The sequence below is a fragment of the Mauremys mutica genome, chromosome 8 (assembly GCF_020497125.1).
Source record: "Mauremys mutica isolate MM-2020 ecotype Southern chromosome 8, ASM2049712v1, whole genome shotgun sequence".
NCBI classification, from domain to species: Eukaryota; Metazoa; Chordata; order Testudines; family Geoemydidae; genus Mauremys; species Mauremys mutica.
Genome location: NC_059079.1, coordinates 106692847 through 106715237, shown reverse-complemented (window position 1 = coordinate 106715237; position 22391 = coordinate 106692847). Strand labels below are relative to the sequence as shown.

Genomic DNA, 22391 nt, shown 5'->3' with positions numbered 1-22391 from the left:
GGGCGAGGAGCCGGCGAGCGCCCCCCGGCTCTCCGGAGGCGGCGCTGCCGCAGAGCGGAGGCCAGGCCGGGGCAGGCCCCGAAGCGCCGCCGCCAGGACCCCGCACACAAATACCCTGCCCGCCCCGCCTCCTCGGCAGAGGAAGTACCGCCCCCGCGCCCGCATTGGCCGGCGGCGCCCCCGGGGCGGGGTTCCGCCGCCGCTAGCGCACCCCATTGGCGGAGGTGGCTGCCCGTCCCTGGTGCTTGGCCGCTTCCTGCGGAGCCGGGAGGCGGGACGCCGGTTTCTGCGGGGGGCGGGACAGGCCTGGCCTCGGGCACCGCCCCCCCCCCGCGCTCAGGGTGACAGCCCCAGCCCAGCCCCCCCCCCCGGCACCGGGCCCCCCCGCGCTCAGGGTGACAGCCCCAGCGCAGCCCCCCCCCCCAGAACCGGCCCCCCGGCACCGGGCCCCCCCGCGCTCAGGGTGACAGCCCCAGCCCCCCCCTCAGAACCGGCCCCCCGGCACCGGGCACCCGCGCGCTCAGGGTGACAGCCCCAGCCCCGCCCCTCAGAACCGGCCCCCCGGCACCGGGCACCCGCGCGCTCAGGGTGACAGCCCCAGCCCCGCCCCTCAGAACCGGCCCCCCCCCGCCGGAAGACGGCACAGCCCGGGGGTGCTCACCGGGCACAATTCCACCAGAGCCCCGAGCTCAGGCCCCCACAGCGTCTAACGGGGGGGGGGGCAGAGCAAACATGATGTACCAGCCCCCCCCTTCTCTCAGGGGCCGCCTAACACTGCAGCGCCCGGTGACCAGGCTGAGGATGGTGCCAGGCGCCTCGCTGGCCCCAGCCCCCTAGCACGGGACAGCATCGAGAGGGACCCCCAGCAGCCACCTGCCCGGGGGCGGGGCAGCCTGGATCCTGGCCTGTGTAAGTGGGGACATTCCTCTGCTCTCACCCTACGCGGCGCCGGCCCCTCTTGGCCAGACCGCCGGGAAGAAACCGCTCCCTGACTCACGGAAGGGAAGAGGCTCGGCGGGAGTAGTGGATTAAGGTACGGTTAGGGGGAAAGAGACTGTTCGGTGCAATCTGCGTGCCCACACTTGCCTTAATACCCTCCCACAAACATGAACTGGAAGAAGCCGACGGACAAGTTTATCTGCCTGCTGAGTTAGTGGCAGCTTTCTCCAGCCCTGGCTTCCACAAATGGTCCAACCCACACATAGCAAATTACAAGGATTACGCAAGACTTCCATCCCTGGCCAGCGTATGCACCATTACACATGGTCCTTACGCAGTTTGTTTGTAGCTGCTGCTGCTGCTGGAGATGAGGGAATGAAAGCCCCTGAGCCAGCCTCTTTAAATAATTCAAAAGTTTAACCAATTAACGCAGTACATTAGATCATCATAAGAATGGCCCTACTGGGTCAGACCAAAGGTCCAATACCCTGCCTACTGACTGGCCAATGCCAGGTGCTTCAGAAGGAATGATCAAGTGATCTGTCCCCTGTTGCCCATTCCTAGTTTCTGGGAAACAGAGGCTAGGGACACTTCAGAACATGGTTTTACAGGCAAGTAACACATGCTAAACTACTTCAGATTGTTTTTCTCCCAGACTTCTCATTCCTTCTTAATTTGGTTTGAATCTTCACTTTCTTCTATACTGCTCTTTTATCAAGAGCCAGCCTATAGTTGCAGAATAAAATTTTCACTTATCTAACACATATGGACCAGGATTTTCTCCAAAGCTCTGTGCAATGCTCTCATTATGTTGAACCTGGGTTAAAACAGAAGCATTACAGGAGGAGGCTAGTTGTATCCTTACTTGTAATTTTTATTTCTCTTAATGGTGTGAACATTGTTTTGGGTCCATTCTGTCACAATGGAGATAGTAGCTTAGATTTTTCCTCACTTCCCGCCTTTGAGTTTAGACTCATGCTGCAGCACCACACTCTGATTCCCAGGACTTCCAAAACTGAAATGACAAACCAGGTAGAAAACATCACCTCCACTGTAGATAATAGGATTAACAGAATTAAAGGTATAACCACCTACAAACTTAATTTTACCAAGAACATCTGAATATATACAGGGGCTTTGTCCCAACCAGTGCATGCCCTTCCCATTATGAGAAATAGAAATTACAGGTTAAGAAATCTACTTTTTCCTCATCCACAGGTCTGGATGGTACTCACGGGAAATAGCAAAAAGTAAGAGCTGGTTCTTAGGTCAGTCTCACTCTGGGAGAAATGAAAATGAAAAAGTTGCATTTATTTACTTTTCATAGTTTTAATTTGACTTGCATGTTTAGGTTAGATAACGGGTAGGCGTGACATCAGTCTTGCATGCTGTGAAGGAAAGCAAACCTCAAGGGCACACATACGCTAGAGTTTTTAACTTTGAGTCAGTTGACTGCCAATTAACTCAAGATAGCTGACATGTTTGTAAAAACTACTCTGGACTCACTCCCCAAATTTTTGTTCCTGTCTACAAAGGTTGCAGTTTACTCTAGGGATCAGCCTTTGTAATAATTTATAGGGAAGACAGGCTCCTAGTGGCTGCATTGCAAAACTCACTATACATCTCAGCTTAAGCCTAGGAGGAGTCCTTTGCAGATACCAATACTAAAGAGGTTTTCTTGTTTAATTAAGCATCACAGTCAGGGGCGGCTCTAGGATTTCTGCCGCCCCAAGCACAGCGACACGCCGTGGGGGGCGCTCTAGCAGTCGCTGGTCCCGCGGCTCCAGTGGACCTCCCGCAGTCGTGCCTGCGGATGCTCCACCAGAGCCGCGGGACCAGCGGCCCCTCCGCAGGCACGTCTGCGGGAGGTCTACCGGAGCCGCCTGCCGCCCCCTGCTGCGACGCCGCCCCAAGCGCGTGCTTGGCGCGCTGGGGTCTAGAGCCGGCCCTGATCACAGTTGGTGCAGTTATTGGACTATGGAAGTACATTTGCTTCCAAGCAATTTTGCTCACCCTTTATTTTGAAAGTAATCTTTTTAGCACCAAAATTGCCCTAGGTTGGAGACAGCTACTAAGATAAAAGAGGATTTCTGTGAACTGATGCAAGTTTGTATGTGCAAAAACCACCCCCTTATTTCTTTCTTCAGACAGAAAGGTTCTAAAGCAGGCATCAGCTGTCTTAGAATCTTGAAATCATGTGCAAGAATTAATATGCTTTAATCCAAGTTGTCGGAGTTGCACACACAAATGTTCCAAGTAAACTCAATCTGCTCAAGGCTCTTGTATTGGTTTATCAGATCTGACTGTTTCCTGGTATTCTCCTAGGCATAGGAAAAGGCATAACATGCTGTATTATAGACCCTGGGTACCCAAGGGGAAGATGGGGGTCTTAAAATACAGCCTCAGGCCAACTTTCCATTCACAGCCTCTGAGATATTGCAGATACCCCCCTTAGAGAGTAACTGATACCAACAGGTCAGAGCCCATTTCTCATATTCCTCTCTAATAGCTGTGCAAATGCCTCCGCTATCCACCCCTGCTCCCCTCCATTGCTGGCAAGCAGCCACCAAGCAATTCCTATCAGTCTCTCCTGGAAGATACAAGGACTATCAGACCATTGACTTTTCCCAGGGTTCTGAGGCACCTTGCCACCACTTGCCCTTAGCATGAAACAGCTGTGTCTGGTATGGATCAGCTTCCTGAAACCACCAGCCTCTGGCAACACAAGCACTGCCTTTCAGGCCTCTACAGGGCTCATTCTCTCTGTAAGGGTTAGCAATGCGCGCACACCAACCCACAAGTTTTCTGGGCAGCCCTCTGGGGTGCCCAGCCCTGTTCCATTGACCTCTCACAGAATTCTCAGATCTGCTATTCCCAAAGGAACAGTACTCACCAGCTTGCAAGATTCAATTCAGGATCACCACTCTACTCAACACACAGTATTGAGATCTAGATGTTTGGATATAGTGGAAAGAAGAATACATTTATTATCAAGGAACAGAGATTCAAGTGAAAGCGTAAGAATATTGGAAACAAATAGTTACATATAAAGCAAAATCATAATATGTTTTCTGAAGCCTAAACTTAACTAACAAGGCATTCCCCACCCCCGACAAGATAGCTTACCTCAAGTCTTCTTTCCTGTGTTTTCAGTCAGTTTGGCTGAGATCCCTTCTCATACAATCAAGTCCACTGGAGGCTTGTCTTCACAAATGGAAGGAACAACGGGGGGAGGGGGAGTTCATCTGCACCCTAGGTATAGTTTCCAAGTTTCACTGTCTAACCCCTGCTGGTTTTATTTTCCCTGCCATCTCCGCAATCTATTGATCACCATTTTGCTCGGATTGTAAATGGGCGTCGGTTGTGAAGTACAAGTACTTCATTTTCAGGTGTCCAGCCAGAGTGAGAGAAGCATCTCTTCCCCCCCGGCTGCAAGGGGGCTGTGGATCACCTTTTGGTGCCTTGCCTTAACTCAGACCCAGAGAACATATTTTTTAGTATATATACACCTAACTCTACACATTTTCCTGTACATACATCTCACAATGATTATGATAACCAGTGTGACACAGCGTTTCACTAAAAGAACAGAAGTACTTGTGGCACCTTAGAGACTAACATTTATTTGAGCGTAAGTTTTCGTGGGCTACAGCCCACTTCATCGGATGCACAGACTGGAACATACAGCAAGAAGATATTTATACATACAGAGAACATGAAAAGGTGGAAGTAGCCATACCAACTGTAAGAGGCCAATAAATTGAGATGAGCTATCAGCAGCAGGAGAAAAAAAACTTTTGAAGTGATAATCGAGATGACCCATAGAAGGTGTGAGGATACTTAACATGGGGAAATAGATTCAATTAGTGTAATGACCCAGCCGTTCCCAGTCTCCGTTCAAACCCAAGTTATTTGTATCTACTTTGCATATTAATTCGAGTTCAGCAGTCTCTCTTTGGAGTCTGTTTTTGAAGTTTTTTTGTTGTAAAATTGCCACCTTCAAGTCTGTCACTGAGTGGTTAGAGAGGTTGAAGTGTTCTCCCACTGGTTTTTGAATGTTATGATTCCTGATGTCAGATTTTTGTCCATTTATTCTTTTGTGTAGAGACTGTCCAGTTTGGCCAATGTACATGGCAGAGGGGCATTGCTGGCACATGCTGGCATATATCATGTTGGTAGATGTGCAGATGAACGAGCCCCTGATGGCATGGCTGATGTGATTAGGTCCTATCATGGTGTCACTTGAATAGATATGTGGACAGAGTTGGCATCAGGCTTTGTTGCAAGGATAGTTTCCTGGGTTAGTGTTTCTGTTGTATGGTGTGCAGTTGCTGGTGAGTATTTGCTTCAGATTGGGGGGCTGTCTGTAAGCGAGGACTGGTCTGTCTCCCAAGATCTACATAACATTCTTTGGCAGACTAGTAGGTAGATGCCAAACCAGAGGGTCTCTGTAACCCTTATACACTTCTGTGCCCTCTGCCAGTTGGCATCAAGACAAGGCATGGGTCAATGACTTCATAGCATTTGGAGACCAAATCTGGTGCAGAATGGTGCTGCTCATATACTGAGTGGGGTAACTTGCTGGAATTACATGACACCAGAGCTCTGAGCTCTCCGGGTAGGGTTGAAAGTGTTTGTCAAAGTCAGTAACACCCATATGGCCTGGTACCTATGTACCTGAAAGACCACTTCTCCCCTGCAACAAATGCCACTGATCCTCATTATTAAACAGAGGGATCCAGGCAGGCGGTTCTCCTGCGTATGGCCTCGAGGCAAGGGCTTTTCTGGTATTTTTTCTTTTCTATTACTAGCTGGCTGAGGAAAGCTTATTCTATTACATGGTTGCTGGCTGGCAGAGAATACTCCTGTTCTTGCTGCCAAAATAGAGAGCAGACCATATAAGAACATAAGAAAGGCCGTACCGGGTCAGACCAGAGGTCCATCTAGCCCAGTATCTGTCTACCGACAGTGGCCAATGCCAGGTGCCCCTGAGGGAGTGAACCTAACAGGCAATGATCAAGTGATCTCTCTCCTGCCATCCATCTCCATCCTCTGACGAACAGAGGCTAGGGACACCATTCTTACCCATCCTGGCTAATAGCCATTTATGGACTTAGCCACCATGAATTTATCCAGTCCCCTTTTAAACATTGTTATAGTCCTAGCCTTCACAACCTCCTCAGGTAAGGAGTTCCACAAGTTGACTGTGCGCTGCGTGAAGAAGAACTTCCTTTTATTTGTTTTAAACCTGCTGCCTATTAATTTCATTTGGTGACCCCTAGTTCTTGTATTATGGGAATAAGTAAATAACTTTTCCTTATCCACTTTCTCAACATCACTCATGATTTTATATACCTCTATCATGTCCCCCCTTAGTCTTCTCTTTTCCAAACTGAAGAGTCCTAGCCTCTTTAATCTTTCCTCATATGGGACCCTCTCTAAACCCCTAATCATTTTAGTTGCTCTTTTCTGAACCTTTTCTAGTGCTAGAATATCTTTTTTGAGGTGAGGAGACCACATCTGTACACAGTATTCGAGATGTGGGCGTACCATGGATTTATATAAGGGCAATAATATATTCTCAGTCTTATTTTCTATCCCCTTTTTAATGATTCCTAACATCCTGTTTGCTTTTTTGACCGCCTCTGCACACTGCGTGGACATCTTCAGAGAACTATCCACTATAACTCCAAGATCTTTTTCCTGACTCGTTGTAGCTAAATTAGCCCCCATCATGTTGTATGTATAGTTGGGGTTATTTTTTCCCATGTGCATTACTTTACATTTATCCACATTAAATTTCATTTGCCATTTTGTTGCCCAATCACTTAGTTTTGTGAGATCTTTTTAGGATAGATGATGAAGCAGCAAGCACTGGACAGAGGGAATGTCAGCACAGGAGCCTGGATTGCTTCCTTGTCTCCCTCTGCTGGCCAGAGAATATAGTACCCGCTGTGTGCACTGACATAGGAGGCTGTTGGAGAAAGAGGTTCAATCAGTGCCAGGCATATGTTACTTTTCCTTTTGCCTTGGTGAAACAATATGAAATGTTTGTTTCACGTGCTGGCCCCTCAGCACTTGCTGGGGAAAGTAGTACTCTTGCTGTCTCTCTCTTTGCTAAATTAAATGTTAAGTACCTGCAAATGCAATGCTATATTGATTGAAAATCTTTCTGGAAAATCATGGTGGCCTTGTACGATTACAGTATGCGCCAGCATATTTATCTTCATGAGCTTTGTCACTCTGCTAGGCTAAAACTAGTTGGCTGTAAAATATCTGGCTTAATGGAGATATCCATCCTTTATTGGGTGCACATCACTAGCCTGATCTAACAGCTCCTTGTGCAAACAGCAATGAGGCGAGAAATGATGTTTCATAAACATATCAGAATGGAGGCAGCTTAGTGCCTTTGGAGGTGTAATAATTGTCTTCTCATCCAGGCCTCCCTATCTGCACGGATCTCTAAATCTGACTGGGACACTTCCATTGCATCTGACGAAGTGGGTATTCACCCACGAAAGCTCATGCTCCCAAACGTCTGTTAGTCTATAAGGTGCCACAAGACTCTTTGCTGCTTTCATTTAGATGCTGAATAATGGCCAAAAAGATACGCCTGCCCCACAGCTGCCTTCCCTGAGAACTTGTCGTTTTAATGCACTCACTGAAAATCCTTGGGACACCCACTCTGCTTTTTTAAGGTGCTTTCCTGTCTGAAGGCATGTCTACACGGCAGGCGGATGTTGTCAGTAGCTACCTGTGTGGTGCTCTGCTCTTGTTCGATGATAACAGTTGGCTGCGTGCGTGTTCCCTCTGTGTGCTGCCCCAGCTCTGCGCAGATTGCTGACACAGCAAACCCAGAGAGAACCCCCAAAGACCACAGACTCTAGTAAGGTACAAAGGAACCCGAGCCAGGTTTATTGTCAAACAAAGCACAGTAATAGTTTCCTATAGACTCTACAAGACATACTACAAATTTGTGCCCCCTTGACTCATTAGGGGCGGTCTCCCTCTTTGATCATGTCGGTTCAAACAGATCTATCCATCACGTTGTCCTTTTGACCCTGTCTTTAAGATGCACGTGCCTGTTCCTTGTTATCTCTGTGGAGTGTTCTGATGCCATCTTGGCACAAGTTCCTCTGATTAGCACCTATGCGTGGATGCACCTGCTTCTAGCAGCCCTCTTCTTGCCAACTTCTGTGAGTGGGGCCTGCCTCTGGCTCACAGCCCCGCTTTTGCTTAGCAATGCCTGGAAGTACTTTGGTTCAGGCTTCAGACTGGGCCTCTGACACAAGAGTATATGTTTCAGGGCCTCATCTTACTACAGCAGAAACCCACGGCAGACATGGGGCTGAGGCTACGGCACTAAAAATAGCTGCGTAGACTTTGGGGCAAGAGCTCTGAAGCCTAACGAGGGGGCTGGGCTTCAGAGCCTGAACTGCAGCCTGAGCCCGAGTGTCTACACAGCTATTTTCAGTGCTGTAGCGTGATCCTGAGTCAGCAGACCCAGGCTCAGACTTGCTGCTGCGGGTTTCTGCTTGCTCTGTAGACGTACTCAGGGTTTGCTAGGCAGGGCCTCACATCCTGCTCACTGTCATCAGGGGAAGAGCCCCTTTGACCTCAGTCCTGTCCCAAGATCTTTCCAGTTTCCACTTCCAGGAGACAAATTCAGGGCTTGTGCTGGGAGAAACAGGCTTTGAAGAGTGGGATAACAAAAAGGGGTATTGCGTTCTCACCGGCCCCACACACCCCACCCCCAGTTGCAGCAGTCCCTACTGTCCAGGCCTGGGCTCAGTTATAGCACATTGTTAAACTTATTGAAAACTCAGCATCGTTGAGGATTACCTGTCTGTTGCCAACTTGTGCCTGCACTTCCATTCCTTTCTGGAGGACCGTAAGATACTTCAGGTTTCAGAGTAGCAGCTGTTAGTCTGTATCCGCAAAGAGGAGTACTTGTGGCACCTTAAGATACTTCAGTTTCCATACTGGATCTCTTCTGGACTCTCTCTAGAACCTCTCTTCATCTGTGACAATCTATTACCGTGGGAAATCACCACCACACATTGCTTTTATTGCCCAAAAAGGAAACGAAAACAGGCCCCATGTACACAAGGCATTTGTTACAAGCAGCAAATAAATCTTGTGTGGATCTGTTCTGGAACCCAAGTGTCACTTAGGGTCAGGTTGGGAATTATTTGCCGTTGTTAAAATGGTTCCAACTATGCAGAAGAGGTACTGGACAACACAACTCTTGCCCCACTGATTTTACGTGAGACTCCAAACCCACTCCCATAACTCTGCTACCTTTGACAAGGGCCGTCCCTGTAAGTTGGATCAGCTGGTCTGATGGGTTGTAGGCAGCAAGTAATGCATTGTAGTGTACATAGCCCCAGCCCAGGCTACACTAAAATGGGCAAGTTAGGGGCTGATGGGCATAGGACCCTAGGGTATTAAACTAACTACACTTCACTGAGTCAACGTTAAGTATTGCTTACAGAAGGCTTCGTGCACAAGGCCATTGAAAGGGGTGGTGTAGTGTCAAGTGTTGCTGGAAGAAGCCTGGAGCACGAGGGGCAGTTGCGAAAAAAGATGTGCTTCGGATTGAACCCTGGGCTGGGAGTTCAGTTCCCAAAGGGGACTGTTTTCCCCCAAGCATCTAGATATGATGGCAATAGCTGCCCTAGGTAGGGATATAGAACAGAAGGCAAACTTGAAGCTGCAACGCACTGTCAAACTTGATGTTCCAGCAATTCTCAAACTGTGGGTCATGATCCCATTTTAATGGGCTCACTAGGGCTGGTGTTAGACGTGCTAGGGCCCAAGGCCAAAGCCCAAGCCCCACTGCCTGGGGTGACGGGGCTCAGGTTACAGGCCCCCCCCCCCCAGGGCTGAAGCCCTTGGGGTTTGGCACTGGCCCACCGCCTGGGGCGGCAGGGCTCAGGCTTTGGTTCCCCCTTCTGGGGTCGCAAAGTAATTTTTGTCATCAGAAGTGGGTCGCGGTGCAATGAAGTTTGGGAACCGCTCATTGAAAACCAGTTGAGAGTCTCTCGTATTTTGGATTTTTGCTACATTATTCCCTTTAGAAAACAAATATTTACTCTCTTTAAATAAGTGGATTTGTGGCCTCTATCAAAAAAACAGCCTTTAAACAGTTTTGTTTGGCTAACTTTTGCTGTCTGCCACATTGTTATTAGTATTACCATAGGGCCTAGCACCCCAGCAATACCTATGTTAAGCCTATTGATTTGGCAGGGAAGGAAAAAATCACCATGCAAGACACGTCTCGGGAATTCCTGCTTTGCTTTTCATTTTGTAGCTGGAAGTTGGACGCAGGAGTTTAGAACTCCAGGTTTATTTACATGACCACTGGGGAGGGCAGAGTCCCTGCTTCCCAATAGGACTCAGCACTTGCTTCTAGTCCTACAAGGTCCCAAGATCTGACTTTAAATCCACAACCCTTTATGTTTAGAAAAGTTATTGCAAGTCACTTGGTGAGGTTTTTATGGGTCTCAGTGCCCTGGACACTGGGACTTGTGGTAACGAAGACACCTGGTTCTGATCAAGGCCCAACATCATTTTTGCAGAACAGGTTTTCAGCAGCATATGTGGGATACCATTAAAAGCACACCGATGCATGCTCTTGCTGCAGCTATGATCAGCAGAAGAGATAGAACAAGACCTTCCTCACTGTGAAAGAGGCACTGGGAGGCTGAGCTTTCTCCTCAAGGGACCCAAACTGTGCTCTCCCACAGAGTCTGCTGGTCTCCAAGCTATGCTACAGTGCTCTTTTTTGGGAGGGTGGGGTGAGCGAGAGGCAGAGGGTCTTTGCTCGCAGTGCATTTTCTGACAAGGGTGGGGTATTCTTTGATTAACTGATTTGCTTTTCTGTTGCTTATGTTTAGTGTATTGTCCAGGGAACCCAGGCTAGGCTCCCTAAGCTCTGTACTTGAGTTTGGACAGGCATCTTACCCATTGATTGTGAGGCCAACAGTGCGTAATGCAGGTCCCAAATGAGAGTCAAAATTTATACACCCCGCCAGCACCACAAACAACTGTCTTCAATAGTGAAGAAATACACTGGTGTACTAGAACCCATCATTTACCTTGTATTCTGGCTGTATGACATTGTTTTAGCAGGGAGGTACAGGAAGGGGAGTAAGTCTTTGGCCAAGTGCTACTTTTTGGCAAAAGGTGTCTCATTTGACCCAAAAGGCTCTAGAGGATCTTGTTCAATTTTGAAAGCAAATTCCTCCATTGGTATTTTCACAAATTGTTGACAATGGTTTGGGAAAAGTATTTAACAGGAAAAACCCAATTCATGAAAAAAATTCAGTCTAGAAATCCTCATCTGAAAAATGCCAGGCCTAAAGTCAGTTTGAGCCACAAGTATGAAGTGGGAGATTTCTACAGAATATTAGTCCCTTTCTAAATCCATCAGCATTAGTCATACTTTGGTCAGCATTGCCAATTTGTAGGCCCACTCCACACAGTCCAACACCTTTTCAGCACATCAGAAGATGAAGCAGGCTTCTTGGTGGAGAAAGCTTGCATAGGAGAATATACTAGGCAGATGATTGAGGTGGCTGATAGAGCATCTAATGAGCAGGAAGTGGTTTGGCCTCAAATCAGGGAACACACTTAACCTGTTGCTGGATTTTTAGCCAGGGTTTTTCTATCCATATTAAGTGTTGGTGACCAGTACAACTGATGGGCTCTTTGCTCTTTTACAGCTTGAGGTTAACATTGGCTACCTACATCTGCGTGGATAAGGAACTGGAGTAAAAATCCAGAATTGCTGTGTTCAGTCAATATCCGAGCTAACTTTTCATGAAACTTGTCAGAGTAATGCATCTGTCTGATTGTATTGCTGGACAGATCCCTACTTTGGAAATTGTGCATCTGGAATTTTATCAGCTATGGATCTGTCTCTGTGGCCTATGTTCTGCACAAGGTACTGAAGTAATTTGCAGGTAGAGGGGTGTGTGTGTGTGTGTCAGTGGTGGCCTTTTAGTCTTCTATGGCAAGGATAGCTCAGGCAGTGTTTAATTTGTAATGGAAGAGATACTTGGGCTCAAGCAATTAAGTGCCAGGGCTCAAGCAATTTTTTTTTACATTCATAACTGATGCAGCAAGTCCAGAGGTGTTTTGGCTATGAACTGGGAAGCCTAAGCAGAGCTCAGGGTTCTGATCTCCGTACCAACAGTTAAAGAAGCCAGGGAAGATATTGCCCATGCCATGTGTTTTAAAAGTGAACATTGGGCATAAGAGTCCCCTGACTCATTTGTATCAAATGAGTTGGGGAAAATATACCACCCTCCTCCACCTGCATGAGTGAGAAAAAAATGGATATCAGAGCAAGACAGGTGCTTTGTATCCTTAGCCTCCTGCTAACCCTGGAGAAAGCTTTCCTTTTCCAGACCAAAGCTGTGGAATAATCCTGAAAGGGTAAAATTCCTGGCCATTTAATGCAGTTTAGCTAGTTTGTTCCGGTAGGTTCTTTGCTTGCCCTGAGATTAGAGCATGTATGTTCCGTTTAGGTCTGGCTCCCTCAAAGCACAGTTCTGATGAGTGGCGAGCATGCTCGATTGATACATTTCGATGTGCTTTCAATAGGGAGAAGGCTGGGGGTTGGGTTGGGTCATCGCTTAAAGCCTTTTTACTAAGTCAGTGCCTTTGACAGACACGTCCTACATGTAGATTATTCCATGCACCCACTTGAGGGCCAGTGTGCATACATCCGGAGACCTATTCAGCATAGAAAGGGGGCTGTTTACTTATCCAGGTAGTATCTCTTGCATGTTGTCTGCTATCCCTTTGAAAAACTTCATCCCTCTTTTTGGGAGTATTTGCATCTGAGGAGAGTGAGGGAAGATACCTGTATTATATGTACCTCAGCTTACTTGCTTGATTTTATTCTGTCTGCCTGCATAGAGTTAAATAAGAGGCTGTTAGAAAGAGCAAGCAGGAAACAAAATGTCTGGAGATAATTTATCTCCAGAGATAATACCAAAGGTCCTTAAGAGAAAAATGAGTGGGCTATTAATTGGGAACTGCCCCCCTGCCTGGTTCCAGGCAGGGCATATTTTCCAGGGCTGGGGCCTAAAATCAAAAGGACATTAAGTAGTTAAAAACCCTTGTCTAGAGAGGAAGGGAGCAGGAGTGAGTTGGCAGCAGCCGCTGGTAGGGAGATGATGCAGGAGAGAGACAGGCAATGAATGCAGGAGGACAGTCGGCGTCTCTCAGCCCACAGGAGGGGTATCTGGGTTAAGCAGAAGCTTCCTGAACTAGCAAGGAAAGCATGAAGTTTATGTCAGGCCAGATGTGCAGGCGTTTGTTTTAACCCTCTCCTTTGATGGCTACGTACCTTTGGGTGAACAAACACCACTTTTCTTTTTAGAACTGTTTTGTGTCACTTTAATCAGCTGCTGGCCCCATGTCCCAGAGGGAAGTTTCTCACAGGTGACAAATATAGTTAGGTCTGTTATGTTAACGTGGCTGGGAAACCAGAGGCCCAGTGTGAGAGTGGCTGAACCATGGGGTTCCACCTTGAAGGAAGGAAGCTAAGTCTCATCCGAGGGGTGCGCTGGAATGGTGGTTGCAAGAGAGTCTAAAGCACAGTTCACCTTCTAACCATGACAGCATCCCATTCAGTTTCCTTTGTGGGACTCCACAGCATGCAGCATTCGAAACCCATTTTTAAAGTACTCCAAAATTAGCACCCCCCGATTAACAGGAAAGTGCCAGCTTAAGAGACATGTAGCACTTGTCAATGGAGAGCGAGCCTATAGCTTGGCAGTGGGTCCATGCGTGTGGGGCAGACTGAGTTCCAATGTTGCTCCACAGGAGGGCAGCTTAAAGTGACTATCCCAGTAGAACAGGACAGGAGTGCACAGTGAAGGAAGCACGTGGGGTGATGGGAAACTAGCTATGCTCCAGGTAAGTCCTGAACCAGGATAATTATTTTGTTCTCACAAGAAGTAGGGGGGAGGGGAAAGGAAAGTAATTGTTGCAGAAAAAAAAGAGTAATTTCTGCATACACAGATCTTCAGAAAAACATTAAAAATTTATTTTAATTATAAAAGGAATTCCATTCAACTTTTAAAAACACTATGCATTATCTCTGATTGACTGCAGTTATGAAAGCTACTACATAAAGTGCTAAACATCCTTTACTGTCCCCAGATATTAGGAGTGGGGTCCTAATGTGCCCAGAAATAAATATACACTGGTTTACGAGGCACCATCCCATCCAGTTTTAAAGTAAATAAGTTAAAATGCACGCAGTACAAGGAGTGAATCAACTCAGACCTTATCATGGATACCTTGGGGTTCTCATCCTAAAAAAGCTAGAGCTATTTGTTACTGTTATTTTAAGGGCTAATGTTTTAGTCTGTTGAACTGATTAGTTTCTGTGTCATTTTTGTAAGCCAAGTTCACATTTGCCTGCTTGCTAATTGGGATCAGAGCTTCCTTCCTAATGCAGAATGAGCAGTTTTAAAGACCTGCATGGCTCCCAGTGGCTTCCAATGAAAAACCACACATCTGTTGGAGTCATTGAAGCCTTCTGGGTAATACAGAAGCATCAGGAAAGCTCAGAACACAAAGTGAATAGAGGAAGAGCCTACTCAACTAGCAAAGGCAGAGTCACAGAAAAACCTAGACAAAGGTCTTTTATTATGATTTTCATAAATCTGTCATTGTCTAGTTTTATACATGGATACCACTACAAAGGAACTAGTGGAGTGTGAGTTCAGTTAGTGTGGGTGACATCTAGATAAGGCAATCTGACTGGTTAATCAGTAAAATGACTTCATTATTCCCATGCTGGTGGGAATCTTCATCTTTCAACTTCCCAATACCTGACTCACTACCCTATTTCCCTAAGGAAATGTAGTATTTGATTCAAAGCTTTGTCTGTGAAGAACTGTAATGTGTCTTACAATATTAAGTTGTTCTTACATAATGCTTTTTATCTGTAGTTATCAAAGCACTTTACCAAAGGTATACATTACCCACATTTTACAGACGAGGAAAACGTAGCACAGGGCAAGCCAAAAGTCAAACAGCAGGTCAGCAGAAGAGCTGGGGATAGGACCCAGATCTCCGACTTCCAGTCCAGTGCCTTACCCACTAGCCCACACTGCCTCCCCTGTAAAAAACAGGAGTTTATTTTATTTTTAAAAATACACTGGATATCACAGAAGTTAGCCTCAAGCTACTCATTGTTGGTTAACAGTGCTTTGCCAACTCGCTTTCCACAATATTCATCTGGTTAAAATGAAACAAAATACAAAACATTAAGAACACTTGATGCTAAACAATCCTTTTGTAGTGGAAATGACAACCGGTTCGCTGGTTTTTATATGTCAGGTAATGACTGGCTTGGGCACTTAATGGCCCATTTGCTGTGGGCTGTTAACTCTGAAATGTGGCTTGTGTATTTCATTACTTATCTGCTTCTGAGAATGTAGCAGCCAGGTAGAATGAAAGTGTGGCATGACACGCATGTTTGAAAGCCAATCCTACAGCCATTGACTGTTCTAGTTCTCTTAGTCTTGACAGTTTTATTTGATACCATGTATTACTGGCCAGCTGTCCACACACCCTAACCACAACATTTCAACATCCTGCTCATATCTCAAAAGAAAGATGAAAACTTTCACCCAGTGACGCAGTCTGACTTTTCACATGGCTCTTAAGTGATCTTCCTCACTCCTAAAAGGACGTGCAATTACCATAACAATACGTTGGTAGCTACAGGAGCACCGAGATCCACTGTTAGTACCAATAACCAGTTACTTGTGAAACCTCAGTGCTCATTACTGTTCCAGTATTAACACTACAGACTTCCAGCGAGGCAAGGGGGAAAACCTGCTGAACTGGCATTACATAGGTATAAACTACCACAGAATGTAAGAACAGTGGCTAAGGAATTGCTTTCTTGCTACTTCTGTATTACAGATTTGCTCCCCACTGATCCATGGTGTTCAATTTATGGAAGTTACCACATTATCCTTTCACTTAGATTCTGATATGCTGTTGGAACCACTTATGAATAGCTCTGTATCTGAATACATTGAGTATGAATTGTGAACTCCTGGATGCTGTTCCCTTGATTAAACAGATATTATACGTGCCTTTATCAGGGATTAAACATACAGCAACCAGCCCAAGAAATCCTCTGGTCTAACGTCAGTTGAGCTCCTACTCTATGTCCCAAGCGTAACCCACAGTGGATATAACAGGGACCATCACTCGAAGAAGAATGAGGCTTCCATGTCCAGACTTCATACTGACTGTGAAGAAAAGTACAGCCATTAATGGATACTCTTAACACAGAAACCCCAGAGCCCCTGCATCTACCTTCTGTCGTCCTAAAATTTGTACTTAAAATCAGACATTTAAAAACAAAACCACACACCAGAATGGTAATTGCACACTGCATCAAACTCTCTTGTACATCCTGCTCCCCAGTCCACTTCACTCTTGTCCAGCAAGGCACTAGGAAATGGTTCAAGTTTAGGCATTTGCTGTACATTTGCATTTAAAAAGGCACATCTTTATTTTAACGATGCTGTATTCCCCTTTCATTAAGCCTCACACAGCATTCCACTGGGTTGGTGGGGTGGGGGTGGGGGGATTTGTTGCCAAAGCCTACAGGAAAACTCCCTGCACCCAGGTAGTTTGCTCACAGAGGTCAGACATAGACACCACTATGAAATAGGCAAGAGATGGAAGCGCATTTTGGGTACTGAAATTATGTGAACACACCACACAGCAACCCACTGTACTTCAGAATTCTTATATGCAGTCTTGCCACAAACTAGAGAATTTATGAAGCCAGGGCAGAGTTTTTTTTTTAAATTACAGTTTTGAAAACGACTGTATCTGGATGTGAAAAGCATGCGTTTCCCATTAGGTAACTGATGGCATTTGGAGACCTGATCTTGACTTGCATACAAATGTGAGGATTTGTTTATGGATTCATGCTTTGGTGATTTTTGCTTATACTAACTAAACATAATTGGAATAATTAGCCTGATTGCTCAGCAAAAGCTCAATTAAAGATGAAGATTGAGAAATATAATTTCTATTTCTCAATCAGTAGGTGGCCGACTATGGTAATACTTCCCATTAGTCAGCAAAGCCTCTGGGGCACTGAAATGTCTAATGTAAGTAAAATAGCAGCTCAAGGAACACCACTGAGACAATCAGACATAGGCACACTGAATTCATGGGACATTCATGTTTTGAAATCCATAACTTTGTGAAATGAACCAGATTGACAGCACTTCAACTGACCTGGAGAGACCATCCTTAAACGAGATTAAAGCATTCCTGGCCATTCAATTCTTGGCCTCTGTGCTGAGCCAGGCAGCAGTGGTGCCGGTTGTGAGAGTGGTCCTGTGACCAATATCTGTCAAGCAGGAACTGCATTAAGATCACCTAGTCTTTTGGTGCATGCTGCCAAACTGCCCTTGAGCCAATGTCAAATCACTGACCTAGATATCAGAGGCTCCCTATCCCATTACCAATCATCTCAGAAGCTTGTGTCCAACATGCTGAGCAGCTAAAAGTGTCCAAAACTTTGCTCACAAGGTGAGCCCAAGTACAGAGAAAGCCATGTATTTTAAACAGAAGCTGATCCCCTAATGAAGTGGAAAACTAAAATGCAGGCATTAACGTTACAGCACTGCTAGCTGCAGTGGAATGATCAACAGCTCATGTACTGACCTTGTGTTCCAATTATAATAAACTCGTGCTCTTCACGTACAGCGTCTTGTTCCACAGGTATTAAAACATTCATAAAGACATCTAGTCAGGCCATTTAGTGAGCCACAGTCAGTACAGCCAGACTAATGAAAGCATTAATAACTTAAGGAAAACATCTGACAGCTACTTGCCAAGTACTGGAAACTGGCGCTTCTCCTCATTAAAAAGTGCTTCTAATGAGACACGTTACAGATATTTAGAACATATAAAATTATATTTTAATCAAAGAATGTTAACCCAGTGTAGCATTGGTCTAGTTTGTACAACAACTCTTGCTGTGGTATGCTGGCATCACGTAGGGATCACAGAAAAAATATGGACTATCCCAAAGGGCAGTCAGTCTCTGTCCTCCCACCCCTCCAAATGAAGCAACGCTTGACTTCAAAGGACTATGTGAATCCTTTGCAACAATGCTGCAATGAGCAACATCAGAGAAGTCAAGTCTGGGTTTACTACTTTTGAGATTCTGCACGCCATGCAGCAAGCCCACTGATTTATGTGGCAAAGCTGCATCAAATTCTGCACCATCATTAAGAGATGACAAAGTCACCTGATAACCACTGGAGCAGCAGGGAGCAGGCAGCAGCAGAGAGGCTGAACTACTGTCTTGTGGTGAGCAAGAGGAGGCCTGGAACACAAGGCAGCTGTCATCTGGGCCTCTTGAACCTGATCAGAGCAAAGCTCTCTTGTGAAACTTAGGAGCTACACAGCAGGGAGGATGCCTGAAGTGTGGCGCTTCATGCCGCTGCAGGAGCGGAGATCCATTACTGTGCTGCTTAGGAGCCCCTGAGAGCAGCCTGCTCTTCCCAAGACAGTGCTTTGGTCGCTTCAGCCCCTCACGCTGCTGCATGCTTCACAGTCCCAGAGCTGGCCACATGTAGAGTGCCTATAAGGATAGGTGGACAAGCCAAGCAGCTGGGGGATGATAGGAAAATGGTTAGTTCAGTAGATTTATGCAGCATCTTAGCAGAAGGATAACTATGCAGTCATTTGTGAGAGCATAATGGCCTTGTGCATGGGCTTACCCTGGGGTTACCTGACAGATGGCCTGCTGGCCACAGAAGACCACAGACCAAATTAAACCCTGGGTAGCAGTCTCAAATCCATCAACTTCAGTGGAATTGCAGCTGCTTGTGCTAAGAGTGTATTTGGCCCCAGGTCTCTAGAGGAAAGCTGGAGATTTTCCCATGCAATAGATTTTATGGCAAGGATCCTTGGAATGTTTCTATCCTAAAGCCACCCCGAACTATAAGCGACTGTGCATTGTGATATTAGCCATCGAAGAACCTGTGGCAAGAGTCACCACAAATATTTTAGCCGCAGGCTGTCACCTTACTGGAAAACCTTTTTTTCTATTCCTTCATATTGAAGAGACCCAACGATGGGTAGCTAAGAGCAAGGTGCATGGACCTGAAATTGGGTTTTTTCTACCAGTGACTTGTACTCACTGAAACATTAGTCTCAGCTGCCCTTAGTTCACTCAAACTGTTTTCTGTTAAGAGATCTATTCCTTTGGAAGGCATTATGAGGCAAAGCTGCTTTAAGCATATTTTGGTTTGGTGCACATTTTTCTATTGCATTTTAAGTTTCAATGCATTGGAAGTCAGTGTATTTGTCAGGTGCTGTTATGTTGACTTTGCACTGTAATTTTGAGTGCAGGTTTTGCTTGGATTGATTCTGGGAGGTAAAGTGACTATTTGGGAATGCTTTAGCATCTGGGACAGTACCACACGTGATCTAAATGCAGGTTGAACCAGGTTCACAATGCTTTAAAAATAGAGTTTCTGATCCCATCTTGATAGGCAAGTGACTCGGGTAAAGCCTCATGGAATTCCATCATCCCCAAAAAGAGAAAGATGCAGCATCTTCAAAATAAAGATTGGCCAGCTGGTCACACCCTCTCCTGAGATTCTCCCTTTTACCTTGTTTGTTTAAAAAAAAAATCTTACTTTTTTTGTAACCCTCCCCGGTAAAAACTATAACTGTAATATATATATTACAGTTCTCCAACTGTATATATATATATATATATATATTTATATATATATTTGCAGTCTTTAAAGATCAAGATTTCTGTTAAATTTTTCCAAGACGGTTGAGTTTGTGTGTTCAAATATCCACTGCTGTGTTGGAGAAGAGGGATTGCAGGTATTCATAAAGATCTTTCGGTCACTCTCGCTGCAGTCCATACAGCTGCTGCTTACTGGGTGGTAAAGGGTCTTGTCCTGAGGAAGAGAAATTCAAAATCAATTTGCTTGATTGGGGAACATTCTGGGGGTCTATGGGGAAGTAAAGGGAAAGTCCCACTGAGGAAACAAGGCTGAGCCCATTTTACCCATTTGCTGCCCTATAGCATCTAGATACAAACCTTTTAATGGAAGGGTGTGTGCGTCATTTGGTCTCGCCCCACTAGATACATTACCCATTGCTTACTTTTTTCACCCTTGACTCCTACTCCTGACTTGCTGTTGGTTGCAGACATGGAATCATGAGCTAGAAATGGAAAGGACTTACGTATCTAATGAACTGTAAGCTCTTCAGGACAGAAAGTTTCTTACTTGTGCATGGTGCTCTAACCAGTTATTTATGGTATTCCGCAAATTAAGAAACAGTCCATTCCCCTTCCAATGTAGGATTGTTCCTCCCCTTTTATAGTGCTTTGTGCAGTCTGCTTTTAAATTTTTCAATGAGTGAGGTTCCAACACTTCCCTGGGGAGACCATGACATCCCCCACCTCCCACTTCTACAGCAAACGCTAATGTTACTTTTGCTGTCTGCCTCTCTCAGTGCTATCTGGATGAGCAGAATGTATCACTTCTGCAACAATGAGTGCTGGAACTGGTTCAGAAATCAACATTTCCTGGGGAGCCCTGCCTGCACACTTGAAATGCTAGCGTGGCATGAGTCTGGCTGTGTTTGTCTACATTTCCTCTCCTTGCCACTGGCTCCCAATCCACCCCTTGCAACATCTGCCAGGCAAAGCAAAAGCAAACTAAATCTAGATTCTTCAGCTTGCAGGCTCACGTTCCACTGTTTACCCTCCAGTCACACTGGGCATTACAGATGGGAGGCTGGGTGTGTGGGGGTGGGGTGGGGTGGGAGATGAGCATTCTAAATAATAACCTCTTCACCTGTTGCTACACAAACATTGCTTGTAGAGAATTAATAAGTCACATCTGCTCATGGCAGGAGCATCCACATTATTAAAACATCAACCTGACATGCCCTAGTACACCTTTGTGACCGGGTTGTGCGTTGCAGGTATGGCATTACTGCACAGCCAGAAGGCTGTGGGTGGAAGCTGCAGCTGGTTTAACAGAGGCTCTCCTCGCTTACTCTCTCTTGTTGGCATGACACTTAATGCTGTTCCTTCCCATTTCTAAACGGAGATGCAGGGAGCCAGCTCCATCTAATAAGGGCATGTTAAGGAGACACTAGGAGCCTTGCATGTCTGTGAGCAAGCGGGGCAGGATTGATGGCAGCCTGACTGAAACCAATCTGCAATCAGGCAAGAACAGAAGCTGGTCTTACGCTGCCTCTCGTATATCCAAGTACTGGGCTCGTGTACAAGCCCACACTGAACCTGATGCAGAGCTGGTACAAGCAGATGCAGTTTCATGGAAGTCACTGGAGTGATGCTGCTTATGCCATCAATGAAATGTGGCTCTTGCGCCAACACTAACAAGCCCTTGGGCAGGCTCTGCAGAACAAACATGAGAAGCAGGCTGCTTTTGCTGTCTCCTAGTGGTTTTTATACCCTCTTCTTACTCATGAGCTGCTCAAGAAATCCTTTTCCATTCACGTAGGTGAAAAAAAAGATATGCCTATCCCATCTTGCCCATGCTGCTTTTATTAATGCTAAATGACAATGGATTCCCATAAATTCTCTTGCCACAGCTACATGAATCACAAGAGAACACCACATGAGTCATGTTATTACAAGGAATCTCAGGTGTACATGGAATGATGTGACACATCATTAAGTAAACGCACTCACTTTCCTGTATCTCCACAGCTGGTTCCCCTTCATTCCGTGACAGTCATAGAGGGTCACAGGGCTGCTGTGGGAAATGGCATCGAAACAGAACTTCTTTGTGTGCTGAGGGTCCCCAGGACGGATATCTTCCCGCCAGCTGAAGGTGAATACCTGCCAGGACAAACATGACCCTCTTAGAATGGGATGAATGGGAGTGAATGAAGAGAAGCCATCCACATTGAAGAGCTGAAATTCTTCTGTTTCCCCACAGGGCGTAGCACTGCTCAGCTGGACGGCACTTCTCTGGGGATGGCAAGTCAAGAACTCTTTTAGAAACAAGCCACTTCCACTGTCTGGTGGCTCCTCAGTTTGGTATGTGGATCTCTCAGTGGGAGTATTACACTTATAACTAACTCACTGATTAGAACACTTGACAGTGCAGAGGGTAGAATCAGCAAAGAGCTACAAGATACCCCTGTTAATAATGGGTCTGTGATCTGCCCTGGTAGCCTGCACAGAGCCTCAGGGAATCTAAGATCAAGCCCTGTGCTCCCCAGGCCACATGGGGCTCCCTAGGAGCAGCATGAGCCACCCAGTGGGAGGGTACAGAGGCTTCAAGACTGAGCTTGATAAGTTTATGGAAGGGACGGCATGATAAAACTGTCTACAATGGCACATAGCCAATTTGCAACTGCTAGCAGCAAAT

At 46.1% G+C, this 22391-nt stretch overlaps 1 protein-coding gene and 1 long non-coding RNA gene across 3 annotated transcripts in view; one reads left to right on the top strand and one right to left on the bottom strand.

Annotated features, from left to right (window-relative positions):
• The first annotated feature begins 718 nt into the window (after window positions 1-718).
• Window positions 719-22391, top strand: part of LOC123375960 — a 39957-nt gene continuing 18284 nt past the window's right edge. Inside the window, exons 1-3 of the long non-coding RNA XR_006581643.1 lie at window positions 719-1033; window positions 21725-21848; window positions 21957-22057. This is a non-coding gene — a long non-coding RNA (uncharacterized LOC123375960). The remainder of the gene's footprint in view (window positions 1034-21724; window positions 21849-21956; window positions 22058-22391) is intronic.
• Window positions 19739-22391, bottom strand: part of GALNT10 (polypeptide N-acetylgalactosaminyltransferase 10) — a 116957-nt gene continuing 114304 nt past the window's right edge. For both annotated transcript variants that reach the window (XM_045027432.1, XM_045027433.1), the window contains exons 11-12: window positions 21707-21856; window positions 19739-19934 (exon numbers count right to left, since the gene is read on the bottom strand). In XM_045027432.1, the coding sequence (XP_044883367.1) occupies window positions 19767-19934; window positions 21707-21856 (318 nt within the window). In that variant the 3' untranslated portion in view covers window positions 19739-19766. The remainder of the gene's footprint in view (window positions 19935-21706; window positions 21857-22391) is intronic.